The 19,608-nt window shown below is 52.4% G+C and overlaps 2 protein-coding genes across 2 annotated transcripts in view; one reads left to right on the top strand and one right to left on the bottom strand.

Annotated features, from left to right (window-relative positions):
- FYCO1 (FYVE and coiled-coil domain autophagy adaptor 1) overlaps window positions 1-19,608 on the bottom strand; it is a 79,270-nt gene that overhangs the window by 25,062 nt on the left and 34,600 nt on the right. Inside the window, exons 12-14 of the mRNA XM_068983168.1 lie at window positions 19,091-19,240; window positions 18,181-18,380; window positions 15,109-15,253 (exon numbers count right to left, since the gene is read on the bottom strand). Coding sequence (XP_068839269.1) covers window positions 15,109-15,253; window positions 18,181-18,380; window positions 19,091-19,240 — 495 coding nt within the window. The remainder of the gene's footprint in view (window positions 1-15,108; window positions 15,254-18,180; window positions 18,381-19,090; window positions 19,241-19,608) is intronic.
- Window positions 5,332-6,354, top strand: CXCR6 (C-X-C motif chemokine receptor 6). The gene has a single exon (XM_068983165.1). It carries the CDS (start codon window positions 5,332-5,334, stop codon window positions 6,352-6,354), a length of 1,023 nt encoding a protein of 340 aa, XP_068839266.1.

Genomic DNA, 19,608 nt, shown 5'->3' with positions numbered 1-19,608 from the left:
AACAAAACTCAGAGCTTGGCTCCATGGTTCCGGTGGCCACACTCCAAGTGCCTGATACCTACACTTGCCTGTTGGTCACGCAGCCACAGGGCACACCCAGCATTCCAGAAGGCTCTGCTGAACAGCTCGGGTCTAGAAGGAGAGGCTAAGCCACACGGTGGGCCACATTCACTGCGGGGCTTGGGCGCATCTTTTTACTTGACTTTTAAATTCTTACCAGTTTTTCTTTTGGTTTTGGCTTCCTTTTTGCTGAAAAACCAAGTGAAGAAGGGCGCTTCTGGTTTTGATGTCTGATTACTTGGTAAATATGCAGACCCACATCCCTGTCCTCACCACTGACCCGCCGCCTGCTGCCCTCTGGGTAGGCTGCTTTTCTGAGGGTCTTTCCACTCATCTTCCACAGCCCCCACCACCCACCACCCACCACCGCCTGGCAGTTACTCCTCTCCCGGCAGCCACTGCCCCATTCCTGGTCCCAGAGCTGCTGCCGGAACCAGGGCTCTGGCTCCAGAGTGTCAGGCGTTCAGAAAAAGGGAATGGGTCAAGAGTCTGACCCCAAGAGAGCCTGCGGTGGGCACAGCTGCCACGGCCCTTTTATTCTTCCCTGATTCTGCTCAAGAGCTGTTTGCATGATCTGGGGGAAAACCCAAGACATATGACTGGGTATCTGCCGTCAAGAAGTTCACTTGTGTTTCAAAGACAAGCAACCGACACTCCAAATTGGAAGACAACAGAAATAAAATTCTGGTCCTCAAACTGGGGGCGGGGGGGGGCTCTGACTTAGTTGTGAGTTTGAACTCTCCACTGGAGAATGCTTATGACAAGTAGAGTCTCGCTCTCTCTGAGATACATAGCTCTCCTCCCTCCCAGGCATGGGCGCGGTCACAGAGGGCACCGGGCTGCTTCTCCCCAGGGAGGACGTGCTGAGGGGGACAAGCACTGCCAAGTCAGTGTGTCTGACCAGGTTCAGGCCCTTCTGTCATCATCCCGTGAACTGGGCCTAAGTGACACGGTTGGCTTGTCGCTGGGAGGAACTCATCTCTCAAAGCTCAAAGACTCCAAAATGTGGGGCTGGCTCCCTGTGAAGGGATGTCTTGTTGAGAGAGACAGGTCCTTCAGGATTTGGTTCAGCCTGTTCACTGGTGACCCTAGCTGTGAGAAGCAGGGTGGTGAGCACCACCTGAGTGGAGTGGGTTTAGGAGGCAGGGTGACATCAGGCCCTCTGGCAGACCCATCTCTAGAAGCCATCTGGCCCACTGGCCTGGTGATGATAGACACCTGGCCTTGCATCCTGGCAATGGCAGTTACTGGCTTTGAGTCCATGAGGGTTGTTCTCTGGGTATGGTCCTCTGTATTCCCATCTATAAAATGGGATAATACCTACTTGCACGGTCACTATAGGGATCAGGGCTGTCGTGTATGTTGGAGGTGTACACACACAGAACCCAGGCCATAGCATCAACTTTGCACTGGTCCAGACCCAAACTGCTCCAAAGGAACATACGACTAGTGGATGAAATAATTTTAGGGTATAAATGCCACCATCTTCAGTGGACTACCAGTGCCAGACCTGCGCATGGCTCCCCTTTGGTTTACAAATTAAAACCCTCTCAGATCCTGGTAAAAGGGTAAGACCCCAGCCAGGCTGTGGGGGTTGTGCAGCATCGGAGCCACTGCTTTGTCTCTCGGACCCCCAAATTACACGGGTGCGGGCTGGGTCATGTGGATTCTGACCTGCAAGATGGGGAAGGGCTGGGTCTCCTAACATCACCAACTGAGGACTCTTCACAATCACTCAACGGAAACCCGGACCACATCAGAGACAAAGGCAGACCTTCCTGCTGTGAGCAACCTCGTCTGCTTAACAAACTGAAAGAACAGCCCTACCGGTGAGTCATTTATCTTTTCTTTATAGTTAAAAGAGGGGCTAACCCCACGTTTTGGGGGGGATTCTCAGAGTCCTGCTGCAGCGTGGTACAGTCAAGTGCCTGGGTTTTCAAGCTCAACTGCTCTTGGCTCAAACTCCAACTCAGCCACTTGCTGCCAGAGGGCTAGAGTAGAGGACCGTGACTTAATCTGTTTCTGTAATACGACGCTGGTAACATGATGTGCCTACAGTGTGGGAGACCTGGGTCCAATCCCTGGGTCGGGAAGATCCTCTGGAGAAGGAAATGGCTGCCCACCCCAGTACTCTTGCCTGGAGCATCCCGTGGACGGAGGAGCCTGGTAGGCTACAGTCCAGGGGGTCACAAAGAGTCGGACACGGCTGAGAGACTAAACTAAAAAACTAAACACGCTGCTGATAGGAATGGCAGGGTCACACCTTCCCTAGGAGACAAGGAGATGCTAGCTACCCGTGTTGTTCACTGACTAATCTCTTTTTCCCTTTTTTTTCCGTTTCTTTCCCATTTTATAGGACCGTTGTTATCTTAGCTCATGGTTTTCTTTCTTTTCTCCATGTACATCAATACACAACTGTAATAGCTTTTGAAAATACAGAAAATTTTAAATGAGGAAGGGAAATAAGTCACTACTAATTCTACCAGTCAGGGGTGAACTGCTGATAAAATGTAATTTCTGTTTGTTTTAAAAAATTTTTTGTCCAAACCATAGAGCTTATCGTAGGTTCTTAAACAAGGCCCATAGAGCATGGAACAGGGGGGTTTAGAGTTCATGAATCCCTGCAATTGCAGGCATGTATGTACATCATCACTGAGGGAAACGATGTGCAGCTTTTAGGAGACTCTCAAAGCGGTTTCTGATCAAAGCACGTTGAGATCATCATCAATTTCACATGCACTTTGTCCTCTATTCGCTGTAATAGTAACAGCCAAATAGTATTTTGCATATCGACTTTGTGCTTACATTGTTTTGAGCAATTTAAATGTATTTTTGGGGGGGCAGAAATTGGGAGACTGGGATTGACATATACACACTCCTATATAGCTGCATAGCACAGGGAACCCTACTCAATCCCTGTAATGGCCTATATGGGGAGAGAGTCTAGAAAGAAAGAGTAGACATTCGTACATGCATAACTCACTCACTTTGCTGTACAGCTGAATCTAACCCCACACAGTGAATCAACTATGCTCCAATAAAAACAATGTTTGACACACTGTATTTCCCAAAGTCAAGGGTGCTTCCTCAATGTTTCAATCATATTCTATTTTATGCCTAGATTATATTTTCTTTATTTATTATCACATATTTACTATTTCCAAAGTTGGATATATTATTATTTTTAAAATTTTCACAAATCAACCTAGGACTTTGGTTAGAGAAAATAAAGAAATGAGTACTTTTAACATTTCTAGAAGGGAAAGTAATTTTTAATACTCCATCTGCACATAACTGTGCATTCCCAATCTGTTAAATACTGTCTAAATTTACCAACTGTTACAAATGAGTTTGCATGGGTCCTCTGAGGCAACTGCAATGCCAGTGTAATGCATTTTTTACAGGGAAGAGTAAGTCAAGTGATAATGGAGTTGTGACGTTACCTTCAATGTCATGTTCTAAATGATAAATGTTTTTGCCCCCATGTGAAGCAGTAACACAGACACATGATCGTTGGACCCAACTTAACCTACAGCCCAGAGACGGCGGGGCACAATGCTGCCGGGCTGGCCTTTCACTCTTAGAGCCAACGGTTTGTGGTCCAGGAGGAGGGACTTAGCACTAAGCAGTCCTAGCCCAAAGGCAAGGTCCTTTCTGCTGCTTTGACCCCATGAACAACCAAGGTGGTAGCACAAAGGTGGACATCCCTTCTAGTCAGGACCCAGCATGGGGAAAAGTCGAGTCTCTGAGGAGGCCAAAAGGAGAAATCATCTCTCTTGCAGCCTCTTCTCCAGCCGGTTGATATTCTGCCTTTGCTGGACGAAGGCCTGTCCTTCCTAAAGCTCTCCTTGAGGTGCCAGTGGGTTATGGCACGAGTCACTGCAGGAGCCCCTGCGAGCTCAGTGTCCGCGGGTCACTGACCTGCAGGGGACCGACCTGACCCCCCAAGGCTGATGCTGCCAAAGCTGCCTCTGCTCCCGCGCCAGACTACGTCACCCCTGGGGCTGGTCCGTGGTCCCTAGTGGGGTCCCAGGGCCCACAGCAGGGTCCCAGGTGGTGATTATCTTGAAGGGCTAGGACCCTCAGGCAAGAAAGACAGCTATTTGGTCTCTGCTATAAGCAGCCCCACTGCAAGGCTGGCCATCGGCCCTGTTTGTGGCTGCCCATCCCCCTGACATCCCATTTCCATCAGCTCTTCTGTTTGTTAAAGGAGACCCCTCAGCCCTACACAGTTGGTTATAAAAGCAAGAGCAATGTTCCCTTCTCAGGTAATCTACCCTGAAGAGATTCCTAGAGATCAAAGAGGCCCTGAGGGTGAAATATCATACACAGACAAGCAAGGGGAAGGCTGGGGTTGGGCGTGAGGAGAACCACCCAGTTCCCTGGGCAGGAAGCCACTTAGCCAAAGCACTGGGCAGCCTGGCTGTTCCCCAACCTGCCTCCCCATCACAGGAAGATAAGGCAGGATGAACAGGCCACCTGGGGCAGAAAGGACCAAACTCCTCTTGCTCTCCAGGCCCATCAAGGTGGACCCCCCTCTAAGGGGGATATTGCCATAGCTTCACAATTCCAGGTCCAGGGGTCAACCTCACAAAACATGGGGCACAGGCTGGGTGGGTACCTGCTGTGAGGCCCAGGCAGATGAAGACAGCCTCCCCACTGAAGACCAGCACAGTCCTTCCAAAAGGACACGGTCCCCATTTCACCATGTGATGACCTCTACTTCCAAGGCCATTCAGCACAGGATTTTCTGGAATGTGGGTGGGGTCCTGAGAGCTTTACCGCAAGATAAACTGCTGAGCAGTTTCCTCTCAGAACAGGCTGTCCCCAGTATCCTGGGCTGTTACCCAGCAGAACAGTGGGAACGTTTAGAAGCTGACTATTTGCCCCCAACATGTGGGCAGCAGGGCAGTGGGAAGACAGGAGGGGGCTTCCTAGGGGGCACTAGTGGTAAAGAGCCCGTCCGCTAATGCAGGAGACTTAAGAGATGCAGGTTCGATCCCCAGGTGGGGAAGATCCCCTGGAGAAGGAAATGGCAACCCACTCGAGTATTCTTACCTAGAGAATCCCACAGACAGAGGAGCCTGGTGGGCTACAGTCCACAGGGTTGCAAAGTGTCGGACATGACTGAAGTGACTTAGCATACATACACGCACATTTGCCCCCTGAATGTGGGCAGTGGGACAGTGGGAGGACAGGAGGGGTCACCCTCAACCCAAATGGATGTAATTCCTGTGGTCTGTCTCCCAGGGGTCCAGCAGAACAGACGGCATGGCTGAGTATAACTACGAAGACCTCGGGTTCTTCAATAGTTCCAACGACAGCAGCCAGGGGCACCAAGACTTCCTGCAGTTCAGCAAGTTCTTCCTGCCGTGCATGTACGTGGTGGTGTTCACCTGCGGCCTGGTGGGAAACTCCTTGGTGCTGGTCATCTACGTCTTCTACCAGAAGCTGAAGAGCCTGACGGATGTGTTCCTGATGAACCTGCCCCTGGCTGACCTGGTGTTCGTCTGCACTCTGCCCTTCTGGGCCTATGCAGGCATCCACGAGTGGGTCTTTGGCAGCATCATGTGCAAAGCCCTGCTGGGCATCTACACGCTGAACTTCTACACGTCCATGCTCATCCTCACCTGCATCACCGTGGACCGCTTCGTCGCGGTGGTGCGGGCCACCAAGGCCTACAACCAGCAGGCCAAGCGCATGGCCTGGGGTAAGGCCATCTGCTCGTCCATCTGGGTGGTTTCCCTGCTGGTTTCCTTGCCGCAGATCATCTACGGCAATGTCCTTTACCACGACCGGCCCTCCTGCGGTTATCACGAGGCGATTTCCTCCATGGTGCTGGCCATCCAGATGACCCTGGGGTTCTTCCTGCCACTGCTTGCCATGGTCGCCTGCTACTCGGTCATCATCAAGACCCTGCTTCAGGCTCGAGGCTTCCGGAAGCACAAGTCTCTGAAGATCATCTTCCTGGTGGTGGCGGTGTTCCTGCTGACCCAGACGCCCTTCAACCTCGTGAAGCTCATCCGCAGCACGAGCTGGGAGTACCACACCATGACCAGCTTCCACTACGCCATCGCGGTGACAGAGGCCATTGCCTACCTGCGTGCCTGCCTTAATCCTGTGCTCTATGCCTTTGTTGGCCTCAAGTTTCGGAAGAATTTCTGGAAGCTCGTGAAAGACGCAGGCTGCCTCCCTTACCTGGGTGTCTCAGGCCAACACACGTGTTCGGAGGACACTTCCAGGAGTGCTTCAGCCTCTCACAACGTGGAGGCCACCAGCATGTTCCACCTGTAGGGCTCGGGGAGGCTCCTGGATGTCACGGGAGCACAGCTGTGTCTTCTGGATGAGGCAGGCTTTGTGTATAGCGTGCGCGTTCTCACAGAGAGGTTACCCAACGCCGCAGCTGGGGGGGCTGCTGCTTCTCAGGCATGAACAGATCTGCTTTTTCACAGCCTAGCCTAAGCTCAAAGGGGAGTCTGAAAGCTGCGCGGGCTTTCCTTCCTCCACCCCAACAATACTGATGCCAGGAAATGACATGTGATTCTCAAGACCCCAGGTTCTCCTTCACTGAGAATGGGACTGGGACAGAGCTGAAGAAGGGGCATGGCCAACAAAGGTCTTGAAGGCAGCTAAGAGTCTGGGTTTCCAAGTTCCGAAAACTTTTCTGATGGCTGGTAAGCAGGGGACATTAGAGCAGCCATGAAAACCAACGCTGATCTTGGCGTCTTAGACCTTCATCACCAGGTGCTGACAGAAATGAGCTCAGGTTCTGTCACATCTTTGGGGTTTCGTTTTTATAGAGATAGATGGTTAATCCTGCTATCTTTGCTTGATCCTGGAAGGACTAGCACCAGGAAACACGAATGGGCCGAAGCAAAACAGGGTCGACTGAAGACTCCAGTGGGCCGCAGAAGGCTAGAAAAATGCACAAAGCTGGGTGAAGACTGTCAGGAGTCTAAGCAGCACTTCTGAACGGGATCCTCAGTGGGTTTGCTCTTAAAATCTGAATTATTCAATGCGTCACATACAAATCATGTATAAATGTATATGTTACACACACACATGCATATCAAATAGCATATGATTTTTATGACTGAGAAATAAAACTTTTAAAATGTCTCCAAACTACTTTTACTCTCAGGCACATTCTACCTTAATGCGGTGTTCCTGAATAAAACAAAGGAGATCGCTCGTGGGCTCAGAGCACAGGAAATAAGTTTACGACTATCAACTTTGAGGGCACTGCTCTATCGATACACCAATGGTAACAAGCCAGCTTCTTCACTGTGGCTTCTAACCTCCTGCCCAGCGCGAGAGGAGCCTCTGCAGTGTGGTCACGGGATGAGACAGAGTGTTAAATGTCAGCCACTTGTTTGTGTATGTTTATTGTACCCCAGCACCTGCTCAACAGGCTTAAAGTGGCCTTTTAGGCTCACATGTTGCAAAACCACTCACTGAAACATGGAGAATACTTTGAGGACAGCTAGAGAGAGACCTTGGGGAGGGGGTCAGAACAGGCTGAACAGTTGAGGTTTTGAGGCCTGGGCAGACCTGAGTCACGGGCTGGTAAGACCAGCTGCATGCTGCTCCGTCACTTCAGTGGTGTCCGACTCCTTGCAACCCCATGGACCAGGGCCCGCCAGGCTCCTCTGTCCGTGGGAAGCTCCCGCAAGAATACTAGAGGGGGTTACCATGCCTTCCTCCAGGAGATCTTCCTGACCCAATGATCGAACCTGTGTCTCCTGCATTGACGGGTAGATTCAATTCTTTACCACTGAGCCACTGGGTTAAGACCAGTTGGTAACGTCTTAGCCACTTCCACTTTGGAGCAGCGTGTTCCGTAACAGTGTCGCCTCTTAGGCCGGCATGCGGAGGGCTGGAGAGGACACACACCAAACACTTAGCACCCTTTGCATTTGTGGGAGGAGGGGCCCCCAAATGGTGGCAGTGCATTGGTGAGGCGTGGGAGGGGGGGCTTTGTGCCTTGCAGAGGTGCAGGGCATGGCCCAGCTGTGTAAAGGCTTGGCCTGCAGGGCCCATAGGGCCCCACCAACTGTTTCATAAACACGCTAAATGCACCCATGGGGAGAGCTGCTTCACAGAGAGGGCAGGAGAGCAGAGAGCTCTGCTCAGGCCACAGAGGCCATCTAGTACTCTAAACACCACAAGCTGACCTTTTCACTGTGACAAGGCTGAACTGACCTTTAACCTGTTTATGTTGGTTTCAGAGAGGTGGGGGTTGGTCACCCTCCTCTGTGCGGTCACCTTAATGCTGAGCACTTATGCTAGAGAGGCCACAAGCCCCTGGCCTCCCCAGTATAACCCAGAACAAGAGGCAGAGTCCCTAACTGGGAAGGAATGGGTGAAGTGTCTGGCCCAGTGTAGGTCCTCTGACCACACAGAGGAAAGCAGTGTGGTGTGAGGGGAAAGGCAGGGCTCTGGGGTGACTCAGATCCTGCTTCAAGGACAGCTTCATGTCTGTGCACCCCAGGACAAGGCAGGCGCCCCCCCATCCCCGCCCAAGCCTGTTTCACCAACCGTACCCCTGGCTGATGACGCCCTCTGTCCAGGAGCGCTGGGAGGCGGTGACCACGTGCTCGGAGCTGTGCTGGGGGCGGCCACTCAGGCAACGGAGGGGCAGCTGCTGGGACCGCTGGGTCCTCCCCTCCTGAGTGCCGGCCTGGCTGAGTCAAACGAGACGAGTCGCCTCAGGCCACATGCCACGCCAGGCCTGTTATGTGCCCTCTGTCCAGGCTCCCCGCAAAAAGGTTCTGCACTGGCCCTTCCACAGCTGAGGAATATCTGCCTGCCTGTCCTGAGGAAAAGCATGGCCGCTCCATCTTTTCCCGCTTCTCTGCCTCCCCTGCTTGGGCCCACACTCTGGCCTTACCTGCTGCCCTTGGGAGCAGAGATCATTTCCCCAATCCCCTCCTGGGCGCACGCCACTCCGGGCAGCAGACCCTGGCACAGCCCACGGAGCTTCCTGAGGGTTTTCACTTTGCACTTCACTCGTCCACAGGACAGCCCTGTGGAGCGCAGGCTCCCTGTCTCAGAGCCGCCCTTCCCCTCCCGTAGCACTTGCCTCTACTCACACCCACTGCTTGACCTAAGGGGCCTGGGGTGCAACTGGAGGAGGTCGGGTGGGCTGTGGCTGCCTTGGGTGAGGCCTCAGGGTCTCCCCCTCTGAGTTCCCTGTACTTGCAGCCCAGTGGCAGGGCAGGGCCACACTATCCGAGATGCGGAGAACACAGGCTGACCCTGATTCCAGGGGCTACTTGGAGCCGGAAGCCCGGGATTCTCAGCGAGCGTCCTGCAATGAGGAAATGATGCTGCGGGACAGAAAAAACAGAAGCTGCCTGTCCTGGAGGGGCAGAGGCGGAGCGGAGAGCACCGAGGACGGGGCGCCGGCTCTCCTTGTCCTCTGGGGGCAGCGCCCCTTCTGCGCACCACTCCTTCATGGCCCACGGTACCCAATGCCCTTTGTTAGGACGTTTGGTACTACCCCATTTTCCAGATGAGCAAACAAGTTCAGAGAGATAACTACCTCACAAAGCACACACAGCAGGGTTAAAACCCTGGTGAAAACTCTCTTTTCTTCCCTCAAATGTTGGCTAAGATGGACCAGGGAACCTGACAACTCTGTACTCATCTGAAGGCAGAGATGCTAGGTTAACCCAAGGGCAGCAAGGCTTTTTGGAAAAGGTCAGCTTTCATTCCAATCCCAAAGAAGGTCAATGCCAAAGATGTTCAAACTACCACACAACTGCACTCATTTCACATACTAGCAAGGTCATGCTCAAAATCCTTCAAGCTAGGCTTCAACAATATGTGAACTGAGAACTTCCAGATGTATGAGTTAGATTTAGAAAAGGCAGAAGAACCAGAGATCAAATTGCCAACATCCGTTGGATCATCAAAAGAGCAAGAGAGTTCCAGAAAAACATCTACTTCTGCTTCATTGACTACACTAAAGCCTTTGACTGTGTGGATGAAAACGAACGGTGGAAAATTCTTAAAGAGATGAGAATACCACACCACTTTACTTGCCTCCTGAGAAAACTGTATGGAGGTCAAGAAGCAACAGCTAGAACCGGACATTGAACAACTGACTGATTCAAATTGGGAAAGGAGTACATCAAGGCTGTATATTGTCACTCTGCTTATTTAACTTCTATGCAGAGTACATCATGTGAAATACTGGGCTGGATGAAGCACAAGCTTGAACTGAGATTGCCGGGAGAAATATCAATAACCTCAGATATGCAGATGACACCACCCTAACGCCAAAAAAGTGAAGAGGAACTAAAGAGCCTCTTGATGAAAGTGAAAGAGGAGAGTGAAAAAGCTGGCTTAAAACTCCACATTCAGAAAACGAAGATCATGGCATCCAGTCCCATCACTTCCTGGCAAATAGATGGGGAAAAAATGGAAACAGTGACAGACCTTATTTTCTTGGGCTCCAAAAACACGGCAGATGGTAACTGCAGCCATGAAGTTAAAAGATGCTTGCTCCTTGGAAAAAAAGCTATGACAAACCTAGATAGTGTATTAAAAGGCAGAGACATTACTTTGCCAACAAAGGTCCACATAGTCAAAGCTCCGGTTTTTCTGGTAGTCATGTATGGATGAGGAAGTGGGACCATAAAGAAGGCAGAGCTCCAGAGATTTGATGCTTCTGAAATGTGGTGCTGGAGAAGACTCTTCAAGTCCCCTGGACAGCAAGGAGATCCAACCAGTCCATCCTAAAGGAAATCAACCCTGAATATTCATTGGAAGGACAGATGCTAAAGCTAAAGCTCCAATACTTTGGCCCCTTGATGTGAAGAGACCCTGATTCTGGGCAAGACTGAGGGCAGGAGGAGAAAGGGGCAACAGAGGATGAGATAGTGGGTTAGCATCACCCACTCAACGGATATGAGTGTGAGCAAACTCACAGTGAAGGACAGGGAGGCTTGGCGTGCTGTAGTCCATGGCGTCAAACATGACCGAGTGAATGAAGAACAACGAAAGGTGGTTTTCTAACCTTAACCATGTTCACCATTTTCTGTTCTCGTTTTGCTTGAAATACCAGGCACTGGATCTCCTGGTTGGTGATAAACCCACAACAGTTCCCCGAAACACTGACCACAGAGCCCCCGTTCTAAAGGAGGTGCTGGCTAAGATACTCTGTGGGTTGGCGCAGTCTCTATAGAGTTTGAACTCAGTAATCCTGGGCATCAGGCAGGATGTTCCTTGGTGAAGACACCTGAGCTACGAGGTGCAGCAAACCAGGGCCCATGCAGTAGACACCACAGCGTGATCCTTGACCTCACAGCTCAGGGAAAACATTGCAAAAACAAGGCACCTCCATGGAAGGCTTCCCACACAGTACCCAGCTGACCCTTTTAACACCGTGGGAGTGGGTGCGGCTCCAGCTCGTATGTGCCAGGGAGGAAGTTGAGTTTAGGGGCTGTGGTGAACCTAGGGGCGGCAAAGCAGGACCTGACCAGGAGCATCTGGCTCTTGAGCTCAAGCTCTTCTCTGACACGGTCTGCTCAAGAAGGGGAGGTAGGCCTGGGGGAGGCCAAGGACTCGAGGCCTGCCCTGCTGTGGGCGAAAGGAGCTCTCTTTTCTTCTCAGCCTGCTTCAGGCCTGAGAACAGCTGGGCCTCTCTCAGGGAGATGGCTGAAGGTGGGCCTGGATGACTGTGGGGAGGGGTATGCATGTCCACGGGGTCTGGAGAATGTCACCTTCCCACCTGGTGAGGCCTGTGCCCCGGGGCTACGTGCCGGGGCCGCTCCGAGGCTGCTGAAGGGTCAGCGGCATCCTGCCAGTTCTCCCTGAGCTCCTGGGTTCTGGGGCCTCTTCCCGTCCGGTCACAGCCAGGGGGCAGGGCAGACAATCGTGTTTGTCCTGAGGACACACGTGTGGAGCGGGGAGTGGACGAAGGGTAAGGAAGGAGGGCAGCTCTTTGATGGGAAGATGGGGAAGCGGGGCCAGGAGAAGGCGGCAGTACGCTGCAAAATGCATCTCATGCCTGTGACTAGAGGGAGGGGTTCTGGGTACAAAGCTTGGTTCTGACGCTTGCAACCCCCTGACCTGGAGCGAGTTACCTGGCCTCCTGAGCTTCAGTGCCTTGATATGAGAAACAGGGACCATAACCCCTACTCTGTGGAGGGCTGGGCGGGACCAAGTGAGGGCACGCAGACACAGCTCCGGAGGGAAAAAGCTCCAACAAGGGCTTTCAGCAACACGACCTCCAGGCGGCTTCTGTTCTCTGGATTAGAACTTTTGCAGTGTTAACCCCTCCTGGACCACTTCTTACTTTGGACTCTTTCTCTAAATCTCTTGGCAAGGACGTGTACACACACCCAGGCTCTGTACCACCCCTCTCCCCACCGCCACTTTCTCAGACTCCTGGTGGTTTTAAGCCTAAGAAAAAGCTGCAGGAGACACAGGTGTCTGCCTCCAGTGTGCAAGCAAGGTGTGAGACGGGGCAGGCCCTGAACTGACTCGGAGGGCTTACCCTTCGCCCAAACAGACTAGGCACGGGACTGCAGATCCATCCATTAGCCCCGGATCTGCCTTGGAGGCTGAGGCCAGCATGCTGGCAGTTTCCTTTCCCTGGAACGCTTCCTGATTTCCCACGACCGAAACACACACGTTTGTCAGTGGTCAGAAGACCTTCTGCTTTTGCTCCTACTAGGAAAGGGGAAGGTGAGGGGTGAAGTGACGGGGGAGCTAAGGGGGTACTTTCTCATGCACCTGAGAGCCCAGGGCCATTTCCAAGGCCCTGAGGTTCTGGTCTGGCTCACCTGACCCCTGACCCACCTGGCCAGTAGTCAAGGCACAGTCAGCGAAGAGCTGCCAGGTGACAAAGGAAAAGGGTGGCTTAGTGCAAATCCATGGGGGTCAGGGGGGACACTGCATGCTCGCGCAGTCAGGCAAGGCTTCAAGGTGGGGCTTTCAGAAGGAAAAGCAAAGGCCCACGGTCAGTGAGCACCTCCGCTTGGGTGATGGGGTCGGCTGCACCCTTGACGCGAGTTCACTCACCCTTAAGCACGAGCATAACCGAGTATAGGGACACACGCTGGAGCCTAAACTCTCCTGAGCTGAGAACCTCCCAAGATTAAGTGCATCTCCTCCCATGTAGCAGAAACCCCAGACGATAAATCTGACAGATTGGTGCCAGCCCTCCTCTGAATTCTGGGCATGAAGAGAGGAACAGAGATCTCAACGTGAGTGGGCAAAAGCTCGCGAAGCTCCCCACCTGGATGGAGAGTGGGCCATGGACTGTCTGCACACGGAGGCCCTGTCAATTCTCCCCCGAGCTTCTGAGCAGGCAGCGCTTTGCACAAGAAACTGCATTTTAGCCGGACGCCGGGGCTGAGAAATACCAAGTGAGGCTGCCACGGAGGGGAAATTGACCTTTGCCGTGGGTTCCCTGACTTAAACTCTTGACACTTTAGTATGGTGGCACTTGATGCAGTTATTTCATTTATTTAGAAATTAGCCCTTGCACAACTCTCCTTGCAAGCTTTGTTGGAAAACAGCTGGCCGAGAAAAATTGGGGAGGCCAGTGGAGAGCTGGTGCTGAAGGATGCACGGCCCTGTGCCGGATGCCGTCCATCTACAGCAGTGGAAGGTTTGGAGGGTCTGGATCACCGTGATGGGACAGGGCCCAGGCTGGTTGGGGGAAAGTCCCTTGGTTCCACAGAGTGCTGGGTAACAGACTTGTCTATATTTTTTATTGCTTTTAGAACTCTGGGGCTCGAAGAGGCCTTAGCTGAAGCCAGAGGAACTTCTGAGAGAAACCGCTTGAGAGAACTGAAATTAATCTGAGCTTCCTTTCTTGTGGCAGCATCACCAGGCCTGATGAGTGGTTCTATGACGGGTTTTTAAAGAGCAGTGTGATGCTCTGAGCACGGCTGAGGCAGCCCAGGAAGGGCTGCTCTTCTGAATCATCCAGCAGAAGTCATCCCGGATCTCTGCTGCATGCGAGCACATGCACCTCAGTCCCCATGCTGACGTCCTACCCCCAGCGCCTCAGAACGGGGCTGCTTTTGGAGATAAGACGATTAAAAGTGACAAGTTGCTCAGTGTGTCCGACTCTTTGTGACCCCATGGGATTCTCCAGGCAAGAATACTGGAGTGGGTTGCCATTTCCTCCTCCAGGCGATCTTCCCAACCCAGGGGTCAAACCCAGGTCTCCCACATTGAAGGTGGATTCTTTACCATCTGAGCCACGAGGGAAGCCCAAGACCATTAAAGAAGTTAGTTAAAATGAGGCCAATAAGGTGGGCCCTAATCCAATCTGACTGGTGTCCTTATAACAATGGAAGATTAGGAGCCAGAGAGACAAGGGTGCACACGCCCAGGGTCGGGGCTGACCACATGAAGAGATAGGAAGAGAAGGGGAGGCCTCAGGGAAAGTAAACCCGCCAGCACCTTGGCCTTGGACTTCCGGAACCTGACAAATTAGACTTCTGTTGTTGAAGTCATCTGGTGTACAGCATCTGTCATGGTGGCCTACGTGGATTAATATAGTTGCCCAAGACAAAAAAGGCTTCATGGAGTTGCTGAAATCAGGAGCACTGCTGACAGAAACGCCCAGAAACTCTCTGACAAGGCTCCACGCTGACCACTCCCCGAGTCCTGGTGCTGTTCAAGGACCACCTGCCCTGAGCACTGTGCTCAGGCACCTTCCCTTAATGAAAGACAGGCGATCCTGCTTCTGAGCTTTCCTAATCCTCTGATGAGACAGCACAAGGCCAGGGGCTTCCCTGGTGGTCCAGTGGCTAAGACTCAAGCTCCATTACAGGGGGCCTGGCTTCAATCCCTGGTCAGGGAACCAGATCTCACACGCAACTGAGAGTCCGCACACCACAACTGAAGATCCTGCATGCTGCAACGAAGACTGAAGATCCTGAGTGCAGCAACTAAGACCGAAGATCCTGAGTGCAGCAACTAAGACCCTCTGCACCCAAATGCGCACTTTTTAAAAGAGAAAGAAGGCACAATACCAGGCACTTAATGAGAACTCGGGAAATTGAGGTGATGTCTACTCACTGTTCAGCCACATTTGGGTCAAAAGAATCAGTCTCAGTGGGTGTTTCAGGCAAAGAGGGGCCGGACTCCTGTATCTGGCACAACTCCTCGTCTGTGATGATGTCAAACACAGCGTCATCCGGCGGCCGGCAGTCTGTGTTTGCACCTGGGGCACAGATGCAAGCAGGGAGAGAGGAGAGGCGCATGGTCATGCACGGGACGGAGAGGGAGCGCAGCTCCGCGGACGAACCAGGAGCATGCACCCTGCAGCACTCACTCAACAGACAGCGACTCTGTCCGGATGGAGACAAACGGCTGTTGGGATGTTTCAGAAAAGCAGATGAGGGGACTGCAGGTGAAACAAAGTATTTTCTCTGAAGTCCCTTAGGCAGGGGCATGGAGGACTTTTAAGCTCTAACATGTTCTCTGAGGCCCCTTACTTAGAAGGAAAACACTTATCAAACCTTATCAGGAAAGAACCTAACTAAAAGATAAACATACTTCCCTGCTGCTGAATCCTTGCTTCAGCAGACACACACCTCATGCATGCCTCTTTGAGAGCAGGATTCTGTGTGACCTGCATTTCCATCTCAGTCCACTAGGGGGTGGAAAGGAACTGCCCGCCACCCCCCAACCCAACCCCACCAACCCCACCCAACCCCACCAACCCTTGAAGCTGGACAGAATTGTGCCCAACCCTGCAGAGCACTGGGTGGGAAGGACACTGTGTGGATGCTGCTGTTCTGGTCATCCCCACCCCGCCAACAAGCACCCTCCTGCATGTGATGGAAGCTGTGATGGCAGGCCTGAGGTGAGAGAAGAAAAGGCAAGCAAGACCGAAAGAAAGACAGGCAGGGGAGGAGGCAGGAAATATCAGAAATCAAAACAAGCAACCTCAGCACGCTGGCACCATGCCACCCTGTGTTGTCACTGAAACACCCAGAATGAGCCAGGCACGGGAAAGAGTCCTGGGCTGCTCAGTGAGAAGGGTTCATGTGGGCTGCAATTCCCCAGCGGGCCCTGCCTCACAGCTCCTGGACGGGCTGGGCTTTAGGAGGGACGTTCTCCCTCAGGCCTGAAGTCTGCATAATGGAGGGCGGCTTGAGGCACAGGCTGGAAAGGGGGGACTGGGACTGGCTTTTTTCCATAGGCCCAGCCACATTCCTGAACCCACCTTTTGAGGCTGGCAGGAGGAAGGGGGAAAGAAGAGGAAGGAAGGGAAAATGAGCAACAGGGACCCAAAATGATGCCCTCCAAGAGAAACCAAAGGAGCCCTAAATTGAGTGCTCTGCCACGTGTAGACTGGAAGACTCAACTCTGTTACTCTGGCAATTCTCCCCAGACTGCTGCAGAGACTCAGTGCAATCCCAACCAAATGTCACCAGGATGTTTTTGTAGAAATTGACTAGTTAATTCTAAAATTTATATGGAAAAGCATACGACCTAGAATAGCCAAACTTTAATAAAGAAGAAAATTGGAGGACTCACTCTGCCTGATTTTAAGACTTATAAAATTACGGCAATCGTAACAGTGTGGTATTGGTGAAAGAAAGGGCATGTTGGTAAATGGAGTGGAACAGAAAGTCCAGATACTGAATCATATATAAAGGCAACTGATTTTTGAGAAAAGCACAAAAGCAATTCTATGGGAACAGACCTTTCAACCAATGGTGTTGGAATAACTGGACAACCATATACAAAAAATGAATCTTTGGGCAAAGCTTGCATTGTATAAAATTAACTCAAAATGAACCATAGACCTAAACATGAATCTAAAACTATAAAACTTTTAGGAGAAAACAAAAGAAGACCTTTGAGTTCTTGAGTTAAACAAAGAGAGAGATGATATTAAAAGAACAGGAAAAAATTGACCCATAAGGGGAAAAAACTGATAGACTGGACTTTATCCAAATTATATTCATCAAAAGAAAATTAAAAAAGACAGGATATAGGTTGGGAAAAAACATTTGTAAAACACATATATGATAAATAAATCATACTCAGGATATATAAAGGGCTTTCAAAATTCAGTAACTTTTAAATAACACACTGCTGCTAAGTCGCTTCAGTCGTGTCCGACTCTGTGTGACCCCATAGATGGCAGCCCACCAGGGTCCTCCATCCCTGGGATTCTCCAGGCAAGAACACTGGAGTGGGTTGCCATTTCCTTCTCCAATGCATGAAAGTGAAAAGTGAAAGTAAAGTCACTCAGTCGTGCCTGACTTGTAGCGACCCCATGGACTGCAGCCCACTAGGCTCCTCTGTCCATGGGATTTTCCAGGCAAGAGTACTGGAGTGGGTTGCCATTGCCTTTTCCAAAATAACACACTAATGCTGTGCAAAGTACACTTCCCCATCCTTGAGCAGTTGTTTGTATCTAGTATAAATAATGGAGCTGGCCAACCTCCTTGATGATCCATTTAAACAAAAGAGGAGCTAACAGTGTCTCTGAAGGCTGGCTGGCCTGGATCCAGACTGAGGCCAAGGAGGGCAGGGCTCTGGCTGCAGGAGGCAGTGGTGTCTGAGCACAGATGGCGCTCACTGCCACCCGAGTCACTGCAGTTCTGCCCCCCTCGTGCTCTACACCACAGTCCAGTCCTGAGCAGGCGGCCTGGGCTGGGGTCTGTGAGGCTGTGCTTGGAGCAGAAGCAGCAGGGACCAAATCCCGCTTCCTTTTACTGAGCTGAGTGGGAGGAGGTGAAGGACAAAGGGCCCTTCTCGGTCACTGAGTGAGAACACGAGCTAGTGGGAAGACAGAGAAGGATGCGCTCATTTCCAGATTCAACGCCTGGCCTTCGGTTATCCTGGGACAGAAGTTCGGGGCTGGGGCCTGGGAGACAGCATTTTCTAAAGCGTGGGGTGGCGTTCCACCAGTGGTACATGAGTTAAGGGGCAAACAGACCTCATGTTAAATAATAATGCTGAATCATATCAGGAGAAAGCTATTCCCTTTTCAATTCAGTTTCCATCCTAATTACATCAAAAAGAAAGTTTCAGTGCCTCACTTTGGAAGCACTGAACTAGGCGTGGCTCAGCTAAGCAGCCACAGTGGGGAGGGTGGCCCCGGAGACCTGAGGCAGTGGGGGAGCTGACCTTGGCCTCCGGCGGCCTGGGCTGGGGACCGCGTGGGGCTGGGCTCCTCCTGGCTGGTGCCTGAGCTGCTGCTGCTGGGAGACCCGGGGCTCTCGCTCAGCTTCCGGAAGCAGGCCCGGCAGCAGCGCTCCTTCCTGCCGCTGTGCTTGCTCACGGCGTAGTTGTTGCAGCAGTAGTAGCAGAAGGTGCGGCCGCAAACCCTGGGGACGACACGGGCTGTGAGGACGCCGCACAGGGGCCGCGGCGCCCTGCCCGGTGCCCGAACTGGGCTCTGGACGCCACAAGGCTCATCACACCCAACTCTGCCCGCTCTGGACCGTGGCCTCAAGGCCCATTTCCTAAGACTCCAAGAAAGCCGCCTGGGTGACGCCTGATGGGAGGAAGTTTTACTTCCTAGGGTCCTAGCAGGCAGGCCGAGCCCCCTTCCCTGACACTACGATGCAGCTGGGCATCCCACGCCTGGGGGCTGGGCTCTAAAACCAAAGATGATTCTCCACACCCGCGTCCCAACTTGAAATTCATTCCTGCGTGCCCATCTTCGGGTCCTGGGGGCAGGGAGGTCTTTGCTTCCTCTGGTAAAGCCTCGGCCCCTGCTCTCTCCGTGGTCCGTTTCCCCTCTGATCCCCACAGGCCAAGTGAGCACTGAGATTTGGGTCTCTGGGTGCCCCACATCCCTGGGGGTCCCCTTACTTCTGCCCACATGCCCTGTATTCAACTCTCTTCCCTTTCGGGGATCCTTGAGTGTCCTGCTGGGACCCTGCCTAACACCCCCTCCTCAACTGGTTCCCTCAAAACTAAAAGACAACATGCTCTTCCTAGACAAGTGGCTGCCATGCCAACGCCTGCCCTAACTCCCCATCCGGAGCCCTCTGCCCTGGCTCTGGGCCCTTCCCGCAAGCCGCCCGCTGACCTGCAGTGGTGCCTCCGCACCATCCAGCTGAACTCCCGCTTGCAGTCGAGGCAGTGGTTCACCTCCGTGTCCCCGGGCCATCTCTCCTCAGCACTGAGCTTCTGCTGGAATTCCAGGGCATCTGACTTCTGCCAGAGAGCATCCTTGTCCCTGGGACAGAGCCACATGAGAAAAACAGAAGAAAGCGTCCATGAAAATGACAGAACTACTTCTGGATTCACTTCAAAAGACTGCTTCTGAATTCTGCAAGACAGGAGGGGAATTCACTTTTATTGATACCAAGGTCATCTGTCACCCACAGCAGACCCAGACTCAGCAGGAGTCCCCCATGTGTGGGTCCTGATCTGACACCACACATGTGAAGGTATGGGGGTCCATAAAAGGCTCTGGCAACTGCAAAGGCCTGCTAGCACTAACAAGGGCCACCAGCTGCCCAGGGGTCTAAATGGCAGTGTACACGGCCACTGGGAGGTTAGGCTGCCAGGTGCTGCCACACTTACCCAACAGCCAGTGTGCTG

The sequence above is a fragment of the Capricornis sumatraensis genome, chromosome 10 (genome assembly GCF_032405125.1).
Source record: "Capricornis sumatraensis isolate serow.1 chromosome 10, serow.2, whole genome shotgun sequence".
Taxonomy (NCBI): Eukaryota; Metazoa; Chordata; class Mammalia; order Artiodactyla; family Bovidae; genus Capricornis; species Capricornis sumatraensis.
Note: the sequence above shows the minus strand (reverse complement) of the source record. Positions and strands in the feature narration are given on the sequence as shown.

Bases quoted from the DNA above. Each gene is read 5' to 3' on its own strand.
- CXCR6 (XM_068983165.1), top strand. From the start codon at position 5,332: ATGGCTGAGTATAACTACGAAGACCTCGGGTTCTTCAATAGTTCCAAC.